We start from the raw sequence: 14,390 nt of genomic DNA, 5'->3' as shown, positions 1-14,390 counted from the left end.
AGACCGCGAGGAGGCTGCAAACGCTGCTCCACTCCTTTGTTCAATTCATGGAAGATCAGGACCTGTTGGTCAACAACTCCAAATCATATGTGATGCAGGTGGGACCTCAGTGCAAAGAAGTATGTCACCTTTAAGGTTGAGTCTATTCCAGTCCCAAAGACAAGTGGTTTTTCGCTAACATGAACTGAGGGGCTTGAAAAAGCAGAAGCAAAGGGGATCTTTCATAGGCTAATGCTGCTATTTTTAACTTTGCCTCTTGATTGGGCAATATACCGATCAGGCCCTTTTGCAGATTTATAGGGCCAAGTGCATTGCTATGGTGGTGTATGGTAGTGAAATATGGGGTTATATTGCTTATGATGATCTACAAATAGCCGAAAACTACTTTTTGAGGCAACATTTAAAGGTTCCCCAGGGCACCTCTAATTTCGTAGTACACAAAGAGCTTGGCATGGCCCATCTTTCAGATCTGTTAGCCTTCCACACCCTTTTCACTATGGATTAAAATCTGGCTTGGCAATGGGACCGCATTAAATGAACAGATCTTAAAAGATTGAATGGCCCTTGACCATGCTCATCATATCCCTTGGCTCAACTGTATAAAGGAGTGTTTGACAATCCTCAGTAGAGCAGATTTATTCTCTAACACAGAATCAATTAGTATGCAGGACTTGGGCTGGGTAAAGGAGGCCTTTTGTAGACAGCAGCTATCAGATAGGGAAGATCGGGAGCTAAGGAAGCCCATAGTATGTAGATTTCCCATTTAGAAAACAACGCATTTCATAGAACCATATTTCTTAGGGCTTTCAAGCTCATTTGATTGTTTTTTAATGACTAGTTTCCCTTTTTACCTCTGTCATCTCTTTCTTGCACATCCACACAGGTGGAATAAGGGTCAGATCCTGTTGCACTGTAGCTGAGACAGTAAATCTCCACAGGATATGCTCAACATTTTATTGTTTTGTAGTTATTATGAGCGCCAGAGGTAGATCTATATCATCCTTATCTTAAAAAAGGCAAATTTTAGCCAGGTGCGTCCTGCTTTTACCTTTTTATTAATGCTTTCAGGTAACACTGTATTTTATGTTCCAGTGGTGGCTGGTGAACTTGAAAGTGGTGTGGCATAAAATTCTTGTCGTACTTTACCGCGGTGAACGAGCATAGCGAACAAGCTCGAACAAACTACAGGGGAAGGGGGTCGGCGGGTGTTCTCCCCCCTGAGACAATTTTGAAAAAAGAGTGGCCAAATGGTGCATTTTCAAGTAAATTTGAGAAAGCACCTCTCTCACCAGTCTATATTGTCCATTTGTCTATCCTTCCATACTCTCTCAGTTGCCCGTTTCTAGTCTGTCTTTCCATCATAGGTCTCTTTCTCTCATCTGTCGCCCACGCTCACTCTGAGCTGTCTCTCACCGGCCTGCAATTTTAATACACCTATCTCACTGGCTGACATTAGTTTTCACCATCTTACTTGTTTTCTACTTGTATTTTCCTGTCTTCTTCCTGCAAGTCTCTTTTGCTACCCCCTCATCTCTGGTATGCATATCTCTATGACAACTGTCTTCTATCTCTCCCAACTCAGTTTTCTCTTTCTCTCTCATACACATGCGCGCACGCACCTTCTCAAATTTCTTTGTGGTGCACTCTTTCTCTCTTCCATTCTTTCAGCTTTCCCAGGTGCTCTCTTTCTCGTGCCTCTTCTAAGCCTGTAAACCGGAATTACAAATGCTGATTGCAAAAGCCTTCTCCACAGCCATAAAGTGCCCCCAATAGTAAATGTTTATTTATGAGGGTATGAAACAAACAAATTAGTGCAAATACAGCACCTGCAAATAAGTATGGGCCAAAAATCCGTTCAGCTCGCGGAATTTACGGATTTTCGGCACTTACTGATTAGCCAGTAGAAAGTACTCCAGTTGAGTAGAGGTATGGCACAACACAGTGGCATCTTCGTGGATAAATATGCAGGCAGGATTTATTCTGACACGATACTCCTGTCACGAAAATTAACCCTCAACAGGAAGCACTTACAGATATAAATAAAGCAGGTGTCCGAGTTGAAGCTCAAATTCAGTAATGCATTATAACCAGCCCAAAAAACTAGTGAGCACGGTTGAAGCTATGCAGGTGTGCTTTCTCCCCAGATCTACCGTCTACAATTAGATGTAATCCTTGATGTAGGTTTATGCATCCACGAGTTTCTCGAGCGCAAACCCGGGGTTCTTCCTGTGACCAGGAGACTGCTTTCTCCTCTTCTGCTGCTCTGATCGGCCTCTGACGCTTTATAAACAAGAGACATGTGAACTCATATAGAAGCCCTGCCCGTTTGGCCCCGCATCACACACACTAGGGTATGCAACATCTTCCTGCCCTTTCCCCCACTGTGATGGACAGCTCACTCGAGGAACCTCCGCGCCTATCGGCGCGGTGGAAAAGGTACAGGTTATCTCATTACAGCGTATTTGACATTCACATGATATTGAAGTAGCCAGTAGGTGGCACTATGAGACTCTTATATAAATAAATAATAATTCGAACTGGAAAGCAGATGTCAGAAGTGGAAGTGAGCCGGGGGTGATTGATTGCTGTCTCATAATCAGAATTAAGTCATTTTCAAGATTCTTCTTTCTTAAAATACCGCAATAGGAAGGCTATACCACCCTCAATTGTTACCAATTGAAATGCTAAAACTAGGTAAAAGAGTTGTACAACAGTTCAAATATAGGTTGAAAAACAAATAAAAAGCACAGTTAAACCTAGCAAGGCACTTTCCAAACAAAGAGAAACAGCAACCGATGATCCAATTTACAGAAGTTTCTCTTCGTTGCAACCATGCAGCTTCCTGACTTTTGGATGGTGTTGAATGAGAAGAGCGTGCTTGTGATAAAATGCTAGTAATTTTCATTTTACGATCGTTAGGCCATAAATTGTCAGCACGAGCTTGTGGAATCACCAAGTAAATGGAACCGAATATACAGCCACACGTGGTCACTGGAGACAACTCTTCCGGCCCTTTACGCAGCTGTAGTGTAGGAAAAGCACTATAGATTTACCCAATTTGTGGAAATCCGTGAGTTTGCGAATTTGTTTGCGAACTCGCAGATTTTTTAGCGATTTCACAAGATTTCGCGGACCGCAAATCCGCAAAATCCGCCAATACTTACCTGCAAAAGACGACTCTATCAGGTCAAGCGCTGAGATGGGCGAACATGAAGACAATCTTTACCACAAATAGCAGAGTTCCAGGGAGTACCTCACAACCCTTCATTTGTGGACACGGCAGACACTAGCAAACTAACGGAACCACACCTTGCTGAGAAAAGTCCGGCAATCCATTATACCACTAAAGTGTGCACTGTCCAAGGCCCAGGCACAAGTAGGTAGTATCTTTTTTCACATCAGAAACATGCAAAAAGGCAGAACAACAATCTGAGTGTACAACTATCACCTAAGTTAGTCTGCAGGTTTTGCGGTTCTTGGCTCCTCTCATAACAACAACTATCAAGGAACCTTCCCTGAAACGAAACCCAGAGAAGTGACAATCACCCCTGCAACACAAATATGGAGACATCAGTCATAGGGAATAAACACCCCAACAGTTTAGTGGAGGATGACTTATTCTGGACCGTGTAGCACCTTTGGACACGGGTATCAGGTGAAGCCCCTTTAAAAAGGACAAGGTCGTATGTGCTCAGAATCAGAGGATACATTTGGACCACCAAGAGGGGGAACTGTAAAGGTTTCGGGGGCAAAAATGGGCTCAGTGAGCAGCAAACATGCAGAGAGAAGCTCAAAGAGGGGACCTAAAGACGGACTCAGGGTGGGGTTCGCATTCAGGCCTTGTGCCCTCCTCACAGCACTTGCAGCATCAATGGATGCACCAATGGAAGCCGAGGGCTCGTCCCGCAGTGTAGCGCCTGTGGGCTCCTTGCCCCACCCTGTGCCAAAATCATAAGTGAGAGCAGGACAGTAAACAAACCGTCATTCCGCACTCCTCTTTCTCCAGGCAAAAGCACAAACGTAACATGCTGCACAAGCCTCATCTGCACAAGCCAACCTAGCTCTATTATGTGAGTGAGGGGTGGGGGGAATGGAAATAGGACCTTGCACGTCATCAGTTCAGAGAGATTGGGGTTTGGTGGGTGGGCATCTCGGGCTGTGCTCCATGGTCTCCAAGTAAAGAGGAAAGAAAAGGTTAAAGTGGATTGCGTCCATAAAGGCAGATGTATGATCGGCAGCAGACACCATATCTTAATACAACACCAAGAGAGGAAAACTGCTACCTTCCAAATCAGAACACATCTTCCTGCTGCCCCAAAGAAGTTACAGTTTGCCATTGCACAGATGAAAATCTATAAGTCATGAACTTCAGCTACAATCATCCAATGGCTGATGAATGTGGATTGATCTAACGGTGAATGGTGACTCTGACAGGGGGCCAGTGGCGGATGGCATACTCACGGGAGGGAGGGAGGGGGGATAAAACAAATAAAATAAAACGTACCTTACTGCCAGGGGTGCCAGGTACCGTACCGCCTCCGCTACTGGCCGGTCACGCTGTACTGGTGCAGCGGCAGCCGGGTCTGCGTTTATCTGCTGCAGGAACAGGAAGCAGCCAGCAGGCAGCTTCCCTCCCCTACCCAAGCCACTCACAATGCTGCAATGGCAGCATTGTGATTGGTGAGGCGAGGCAGAGAGTGCTCCAGCCGGGCCATTTTCTCTATGTAGGCTGAATGCAGCAGCCTACATAGAGATAAAGGAGGAGTGCGCATGACTGCTTTGTTCGGCCCTGGGGCCGGCCAAACAGTCAGTACCCACAACAGTGGGTAAGCCACTCCTCCCCACTCTCAAGTAGGACCACCCGCCCACCCCAAACCAGGCACAGAGGCACTTCTGCTTTCCTGGAATGCAAGAAGGCAGAAAAATAAATGTTAGTTTTTACTGTTTATGTTTCTGCCTTCTTGCACCCCGAGAAAGCAGTGGGGTGACACCTCCATGCCATAATGGGTGAGCCGCCACTGTTATGTTCTTAGCCTTTTAAAGTCTGCTGTTAGGCTTAGATCCAGTTGTCATTAATGGTTGAAGGTGTGTCATGGAGGGATTTGATGTGATGCTGGTACCCCTTTTTATTTTGTATTCAGTTTTTACGCATCTTTTTAAATTCTTTTTAAATATTAAGTATATTTGTCAAAGCTGTATTACATCTGGCAGACATTTTATAGATATGTAATTTTTGTATATATTTTTTTAATTTGACATATGTTTTTTTGCAAAAGCCGAATAAAGTTGTGTTGTTGTTGTGTACTCTAGCACCAATTTCTTAACATTGCAAAAATGATCCCTCCCTTATCAGCACAATTGAATGTTAGAGTAATTTAAAGTTCCCTTTTTGTGAGCACAGACAGTGCATCGAAGCAATACACTGCCTCCTAATCTAGAGTATTAAACAGTATATGTCCTGTCTAATCTTCTTCCATTCTTTGATGCGAAATAAAAGAACCATCATGCTATCTGAACTATAATAGAGCAAAGTAGTTAATTACATTTAAAAAAAACTTTATCATTAGATAAACCAAGATTTTATGCACATACTTGTCTTTTTCTGTACTTTCCTGGCAACTTTGAAGTTTACCCTGTAAATAGTCTTCATGCTTCTTAAACAGCATACATGTGGGCTTCCATCTAAGGAGCAAATTAAAAAATCTGTTTCAACAAACACAAGCTTTTTCACGGTAAGCAAATATAAATGAATGACAATTATGATAACTACATTCCAATAATCAGCTTATGGATACTAGTCAAATCTTTTAGTAAAAAATTTCATCTTTCATCAAAAGGTGTTTAATAATAATATGTTATTTACATATCAATCTTATCAAATGCACTTTACTTGGAACTCTAATTTACAATTATTTAAATTATTACTCATGCTATTGACCTCTGAATGATGAAGAGCTCAGTTGACCTGCTTACATTCTAACCTGAAGATCACGCAGAGGTGTCAACATTTTCTTAAGTTTGCATTCATACACTAGGGGTGTACAAAGTTGTAAATATTTTCCCATTAACTGTCAGAAAGCTTATGTAAAGTTTTCACAACTTTGGAAAGTTTAATAAAAAAACATGCTTAAGCATCTGCTAAATGTAGGCTTAGAGGAGTAAAACATCACCAGTGATGTTATCTTTTATGTTATTTGTATTTGTGGATCTTTTCTATGACATCATGTGGGAAGTTGTAAGTAATGTATTTTATGGATGTAATAGTAGTGTAGTTCGCCATCACTGCCAAATGTCATTATGATTCGGTTTAGCATTATAACCTTCCTGTCACTGAAAACTTGCTAATGTGTGAAGTCTGGTCTTAGAAGGGAACTATAATTTCCCTTAATAGAAAATTATGTGTTGGAGTTTTTGTTAGGATATAGTTGATCTAGTGTTTAAAATGTGCTTTCATCCATGAACACTTTGCTGGTTGGACACGGTCTGTGTTTTTTAAATTTTCTCAAAACATTATAACATATTTACCACCACACATGTAGAACTAATTGTAGCAATTCAATCTTGTGATTCATTTTTACTTAAAATCTATTTAGGGGTATCTCGGTGGCGGCCGAACATGGCGGCAGCATAGAGGACTAGCTCCGGCAGGGAAGCGGCCTCTCCATTTATCCGTACGATAATCCGTGGCTAATTCTTACCTCAGACGGCGGCACCGAACGCCCGAGACCGGGCGGAACTGGCGGCAAGCACCCGGACAGAAATCGAGGATTGGATGACGGAGTTATCGTCGAGTGCTGATCCGACGGAAGTATAGGCCCACCTCCGGGAACTCTAGTGGCGACTGAGGCCGACCGGAAGTGCAGCCTGTTCAGCTACCGCAGACAGGAAGTGGTCGGTGCTGGAGGACCACCCTGAGTGACGGCCGGCGGGCGAGTTCCCTGCCCAGGGACAGACTGTTTGCCATAACCGACGGAGGTTAATAGGTGGGGTGCCCGAGGATTGTCAAGACAACCACCAGAATACTGTCCTGCCATCTGCCCTGTGAGGATCATCGGGGTGTCTCCCTCATTGCAACGAAAGCCCCTCTTCGCATTAAACTGAGGACCGCGCTGTGACGGTGGTTTCTTCTGGTACCCCATTGTGCCGGCGAACTGTATTTTCTCCGTGACCGAACAATGGCCGGGAAAGGTGTGAAAGGCGGTACAACCCAGACTTGTATCGACCGATTCACGAACGACAGGACCGCTTCCCCTCCGGCGGATGGGAAGCATTCCTCCGTAAAACCAGGTGAGCCTGCGGGGACGAAGGAGGCGACGTTGGATGATGTTATGAAGGCTCTCTCGCAGGTCCAAACGACGGTGGGCTCCATCTCGACCGAAATCACCCTTATCCAAACGGATTTCCACAAGATGGCCGAAAAAGTAGGCTCACTGGAGCTTGTCACGAAATCGCTAGTAGAGGATGTTTCGGAACTGCAGACGGCCATGGAAGCGGTCATGGCGGAAAACAAGCTCCTGAAGGATAAGCTTGACGACCAGGAGGGCCGTTCCAGGCGGAACAATGTACGCATTCTCGGCGTTCCGGAGTCTGACGGCACGAGAGCGATGGATTTGTATGTGGAGGACCTCATTAAAACCCACCTTCAACCTAAAGGCCTGTCGGCCTTCTTTTCAGTTGAGCGGGCACACAGAGTTCCAGGGGGTCAACCTAAGCCAGGGGCATCGCCGAGGCCGATCCTAGCAAGACTGTTTAACTACCGCGACCGGGATGTCATCCTTCAGGCGGCACGAGTCTCACCACCGGTGAAAATCCTCAACTCAACGGTGGCGTTCTTCCCGGATTATACGGCGGAGGTGGCCAGGTGGCGGAAGACCTTCCTGGATGTCAAAAAGGAACTTAGGAAGCGAGAACTCCCTTACTCCATGATTTTCCCGGCCAGGCTCCGGGTGGTGGCGGAGAACAGGACCTAGTTTTTCGACGACCCTGGAACTGCACGAGACTGGCTGGACGGCTGGCGTCCTGCCTCCCACTCTCGCCGCCCTGGACGGACTAAAAATGGCTCACATCAACCTGACCGAAACGATGCTGGGGACGCCGGTACGAACAGTGGCAGAAGCTCGCCAGTAAGAGACAATGATGACCTAAATCAAGAGGTGGACGCATGAACACTCGGTGTGTACGAGACATTGATGTTTGGGACTGCGGCTGGAAACGCCAAGGACACTGGGCCGAGGGCCTCCGTGGAGGGTATGAGGGGTCGCTAATTCCGGAGTTCTCCTCACCCCCAACGAGCAAGTAACTGTGTGTTTTCTTTGGGATGGGTTTAAGCACTCTGCTAAATTGGGGTGGCGGGCAGTTTGGAGTCCGTGTAGCAGGGAAGCAGGGTGGGTGGGGGTATTGGAAACGGGGGGGACCCTGTTGGTTTGCTTGTTTGAATTGTTTGGCTCTATTCATCATTTTAAAATTGCTAATAGTCACGCATGACCGTATTCCTTTCACCGGGTGTGCCACCTCTGATCCTCTAGCACTACGAAGGCACCGACGTGCGAATAGTTGCACAGGGCTGGGTAACTCTTCGGTCACTATGGCTCTGTCCTACCCCATGGAACACCAACTTGCACACGCGTTTACACAATGGCGAACCTCTCACGACCTAATAACGTAACACCTGACACTGGGATGGGGTCTGTGCCACTGTTGCAGATAATGTCGTGGAATGTTCGGGGGTTGGGGGATAAAGTGAAGAGGGGACTGGTCTTGCAATGTATTAGGCGACTGAACTGTGAAACTCACTTGGTGGGGGCGGCCACCAATGCTCTGGATAGGAGAGGGTACCGCATGGTAGTACATTCGGACTTCACTTCAGGGTCCCGGGGGACGGGTGTTTGGGTAAAAAAAACATTGCGTTTAATACATCACTCCACAAAAACAGACAAACATGGCCGCTTCGCGGCAGTGTGTGGGCAATGGGAAGGTGTGCCCATTAATGTGGTGTCTGCGTACATCCCACCAGCGCTACATTCATCGGCATTTCCGGACCTGGGCAAATTTCTTTTGGAACTTCCGAAGGGGACCTGCTGGTGGGCGGTGACTTCAATGCACTGGCCGATACTGAAATGGATAGATTCCCGGTTCGCTCCCTCCCCGCTGGCCCAACAAAATTCAGGGACTTCTTGGAGGCACAGGGTCTGGTTGATATTTGGAGACAGCTCCACCCTACTGATCGCCACTATTCCTACTATTCATCCACTCATGACTGCCTGTCTCGCATTGACTATTTTCTCACACTGGGGGTGGCAGACTCACATTTGCTGACGTACAGATTACGCCCCGGGGTATATCAGACCATTCCCCCTTGGCCGCTACACTGTCCTGCACAACCATGGCTCGCAAACGGCTTTATCCCATTTACCCCGGTTATCTTAAAATCCCTCCAGTTCGAAAATCCCTTAAAACCACCACCAAGCATTACTTCCAGGAGAATTCCGGCTCGGTGTCCTCCCTGACGGTACTATGGGAGGCGTATAAGACAGTGTTGAGGGGCCAGGCGATCGCGGCTATAACCAATCATAAACGTAAGCAAAAACAGGAACTGGTAGAGCTGGAACTGCAGTTAGAACAGGCTAACGTAGCTCATATGAATGTGCCGTCGGATGACACTCGACACGCACTGTCTCTCTGCCAGCAAAGGCACGTCGTCTTTCTCCGTCGATGGGTGTTAGAACATATAGAGTCTACTGCGAGCAGGGTTTATGATGTGGGCAACAAGGCCAACAAATTTCTGGCCTGGTTGGACAAGAAACGGGACGGTGGCAGGCACATTTTACAGTTGCGGGACCGAGAAGGGACGTGTCACACACACCCTCCTAAAATTGTTGACCTCTTAGCAGACCACTTCCAAGGGGTGTATGCTCCAGAGGTGGTGGTCACGGCGGAGGCGGCGGAGCTAGCTCTCCAGGATGTGGAAGTAGAGACGCTATCGCCGGAGGCGATGACTGAGCTGGAAGCGGACCTCACGGTGGAGGAGCTCCGTATGGCGATTGGGATACCAATCGAATGGTTTCAAACGATGTCGGATGCACTGGGCCCACCACTGTTGGCCATGTTTGAGAATTGCCGTGAGACCGGAACACTACCTTTAGACCAGCGCTTGGCGACGATAGTAGCTATACCAAAACCTGACAGACCTCCTGAGGACTGTACGTCTTATCGCCCGATCTTGCTCATTAACGCAGAGGCGAAGATCTTGGCGAAATTGATTGCTAATAGGCTGACTCCGCATCTTTCCCAATTGATCCACCCAGACCAATCCGGCTTTATGCCGCACAGGAGTACGGCACTAAATCTCCGTAGAGTGCACGGCGCACTGGCTCGAGCACATTCACTGAAAGAACCGGCGGCCATTTTGTCGTTAGACGCCAGAATGGCTTTTGATATGGTAGAGCGGCAATACCTGTTTGCAGTTCTGACCCGGATGGGCTTCGGACCGAAATTTCTATTGTGGGTTCGACTACTCTACACAGACCCAGTAGCCCACGTGGCGGCCAATGGCCACATCTCACGAGCGATTCCTCTGGCGCGTGGGACTCGTCAGGGCTGCCCCCTATCCCCGTTATTCTGCGCGCTGGTCCTTGAACCTCTCGCGATTGTTATTAGAAAGACACCACTACTGAAAGGTATTAAATGGACGGAGGCCTGGGAAGACAGAGTATCATTGTATGCCGATGATATGTTGGTCTACTTATCTGCCCCCGAATCGAGCGTTCCGATATTACTGGCACTTTGCGATAAACATGGCTCAGCCTCCGGCTATACTATTAATTGGACAAAATCGGTCCTTTATGTCCCGAAGGGCCCTATGCCAACCCTTCCGAACACTGTCCTCTAGTGTTGACCGATGTCTCCTTTAAATACTTGGGCATACATGTCACCAACGACACGGCCGTGTTCTACGACCGGAACTTGGCACCCCCCCTCCTCTGTCTGAAGGCAGATGCACGACATTGGTCGTCCCTGCCACTCACGCTCTTGGGACGTGCTGCCCTGTTTAAAATGATGGCACTTCCACGCCTCCTGTACGTTCTGGAAAATACCCCAGATGTAATTCCGCCCTCCTATTTCCATAAATTCACCGCAGTTGTCACTACCCTGCTATGGGGTGAGCGTCCTCCGAGAATTGCTCACCTCAAACTCAACCGTGGTTGGTACGATGGGGGAATAGTGCTACCAAATGTGCAGCTTTACTACTGGGCATCTCAACTCAAGGTACTCAACCAATGGCTCCACGCACCACACGATGACCTGGCGTATCTGGCTGATAGGGCCCAACTAGGAACGCAAAGTTTGTTAGCCCCCTTATATAACCCGAGACTCCTCAAAGGACAGATTGGCGCTACTAAACATACAGTTACCTTATGGTACAAGGCACTTACTAGGCTGAAATGGAAGGGGGTCATCACGAAACTTACCCCGCTTTGGGACACCAAAAAACTGGGCTGCCTCAGGTCCAGTAAGGGATTCACCCAGTGGGATAATATAGGCATTTCAACGGTGGGGGATCTTTGGTCGTCCTCAGGGGTGATTCCCTTTGCGCAACTACAACAGCAGTATGCCTTAGGCCCCACCGAAACATACAGATATATCCAAATCAGGCATGCTCTGCTGGCGGTGTTGGAACCAGGGACCACAGTCCCGGAGTCCTCACCCCTGGAAGACCAGCTTCTTACGGACTTTTTACAGACACGGGCCACCTCACTCACATATCGCAAACTGCTAAATAATCTCCCAGACCCCCTGCAGAAACTGCGAGAAAAGTGGGAGGATGAGTTAGGAGCTATGGATGAGACGGAATGGAATGCTGCTATGGCGTCTCCAAGGGAGGCAGGGGTATCGGCTAGGTTCAGGCTCATACAGTTAAAAGTACTGCACAGAGTATATTACACGAGGACCACCCTACATAGAATACATAGGGCTGATTCCCCTCACTGTCTCAGGGGCTGCGGGGAGGACGGCACGTTATTACATACGCTGTGGGATTGCCCTCTCATTGTCAGATATTGGCAACAGGTCATGCGCACAATCTCACAGACCCTTGATACCTCCCTCACGCCGGAGCCGCGCCTCTGTCTCTTGAATATATGGGAGGGCACTGACCTTAACCTTAGACAACAGCAGTGGGTCACAATTGGTACAATGGTGGCTAAGCGCGATGTGGCGCAAAGATGGGGGGTGGCGGAAGTACCTACTTTGGCGTTGTGGTGCAAGACCATGGACAAATTGATGCTAACTGAAAGAACTGTATATAAACTAAGAGCAAACCCAAAGAAATGGAACAGGGTGTGGGAGGCGTGGAATAGATACAGAGGGGACCTGTGTGAACTGCTGCAGGAGGATGATGACGAAGATTCGGACGATGAGGAGGAAATGATAGATTGACTTGTAGGATGCTCAGGGGTGGGATCGGAACTGTAACCTTGTTGATGGGGATTTCATTTCACATTGTGCTTGGGGGGGAGGGGTATGTACCTGGGTGTTGGGGATCGGCATACTTTACTGATAGCCTTTCTTCGTGTTACTTTGTGACTATTTAATACAAATGAGCCAGTAAGTTTGGTTTGGTTTCTCTTTTACAAAAAGGTAAAAAAATGGACTTGAAAAGTAAGATTTCATGGCTCCGAACAATATATCCTGATGGCCTACCGTACCATCCTCAACATTCGCTGCCGGACCGGAGGGTTGTCGGCTGAATAGCTGTGTAGAAGTACAAAATGTTACCTTGCCTTACGACATGCTTGCTGCCTAAATGTACTGCTGATACTTGGATGATAACTGTCAATAAAAGTCTTACACCAAAAAAAAAAAAAAAAAATCTATTTAGGTATTTTCTTCTATGCATGAGAGTGAATATTCTTAAGGGAGTAGTTTAAACAGTAACAACAGCTGCTTGTATCCCCTATAGCTGCCTTGCTACTCCTGACAATCTGCGCAAAGCCTTCAAGAATAAATCTTATGTGCATTTTTACATTTTGGGGATGGTTTTGTGTAGATGTATCAAACATGAGCAATGTTATTAGCAATAAAAACAGCCAGACCACTGATTGGGTGTTATGTGATTTGAATAAAAGGATGTATCAGATCTAGGTCAGTCAGTGGACCTCTTCGCATTACTCAAAGATAAAGGGAACATACTGACCCAAACGCACTAACGCACTAGCAAAAACACAATGGGTTTGGGGTGCCAGATTGTTCTATATATAATGGATACGTTATAATAGTATTCCGTCACCTTCCCTTTTTAATATTAAAGAATGCATCTAAGGATTGATATATTGATGACTCCTAATGTGCCCATCATAAGGCGCAATGAGGCACAATATTGTTTAAAAATAAAACTACAGTGAATTTCCTGAGTACAAGAATGGAACACTGTTGGGCTGTGTAAAAAATAAAATCCCAATGGGTAGGTAACTCGTCGATTGTCCACAGGCACTCAATGGATCTCGAAATTTTATTCACTCCATTCACTCACCAGAAATGTACTTTAACCTCTTACTAAGTGTACCTAAAAGACTACTGAACTCGATGATTATGACATTTATTTTATTACAAATTCGTTTAAAATCTTACATTAAAAGCTAAAATGTAGTAGTACAATTTTAATAAAAAAACATTATACACAATTCATAATCACAAATTAATACACAAGCATGAATTAGACATATATAAAAAAAAATAGAGTATTGCACCAGACCTAAACACTTGGTCTTGGATAACTACACATCCCCTATTCACCTTTATAGTACAATACTTGGCAACATTGAAATATTTTTTGCAGTACAAGTTATGTAAGACCAGGGGGTTGTGTATAAATTAGTGTGCGTCGTCGCGTTTCGATGGGTTTTCAGATTATTCCATCTTTATCAAGACCAAAGGATCACTCTCATTAGGCAGGATACAATTGTTAATAGCTATGATGGAGTGGTGTGACTCACTGGTTAGAGGCGGCAGACCCGGAAGCAGAGAACGGCCTGGGACCAGGGTTCAATTCCCGACGCGGCAGGGTCATGGACCAGGGTCAGCGGACTCGATAATTCTCGCCTCGGTGCATACTCTAACCAGGGATCACACTCGGCAACTCTGGGCATTAGCTTGCCTCATCTCTACAACGGCCTCCCACATTCGCCGGGGATGCCTGGTTTCACCTTGAAGATACCCAGTAGGGACCATCTCACAGGGATAGCCAGGACGGGTTCCCCAGCGGTCTACAGCGCCACGACCCCTCAGGGCAGCAGTGCGCTTTACAAGACACATACATTTACATACACGTATTAGACATATCATAGAGTTCAGGAAGGGTCTAATTTCTTAACAAAAGGGGAGATAGTATACGG

General features: G+C 46.5%; 1 protein-coding gene across 1 annotated transcript in view; it reads right to left on the bottom strand.

Annotated features, from left to right (window-relative positions):
• Positions 1-14,390, bottom strand: part of C9H14orf39 (chromosome 9 C14orf39 homolog) — a 1,344,786-nt gene that overhangs the window by 1,145,028 nt on the left and 185,368 nt on the right. The window contains exon 4 of the mRNA XM_086939475.1: positions 5,593-5,682. Within this exon, the coding sequence (XP_086795601.1) occupies positions 5,593-5,682 (90 nt within the window). The remainder of the gene's footprint in view (positions 1-5,592; positions 5,683-14,390) is intronic.

The sequence above is a fragment of the Lissotriton vulgaris genome, chromosome 9, assembly GCF_964263255.1.
Source record: "Lissotriton vulgaris chromosome 9, aLisVul1.2, whole genome shotgun sequence".
Classification (NCBI taxonomy): domain Eukaryota; kingdom Metazoa; phylum Chordata; class Amphibia; order Caudata; family Salamandridae; genus Lissotriton; species Lissotriton vulgaris.
This window is presented reverse-complemented; position numbering and strand designations above follow the sequence as displayed.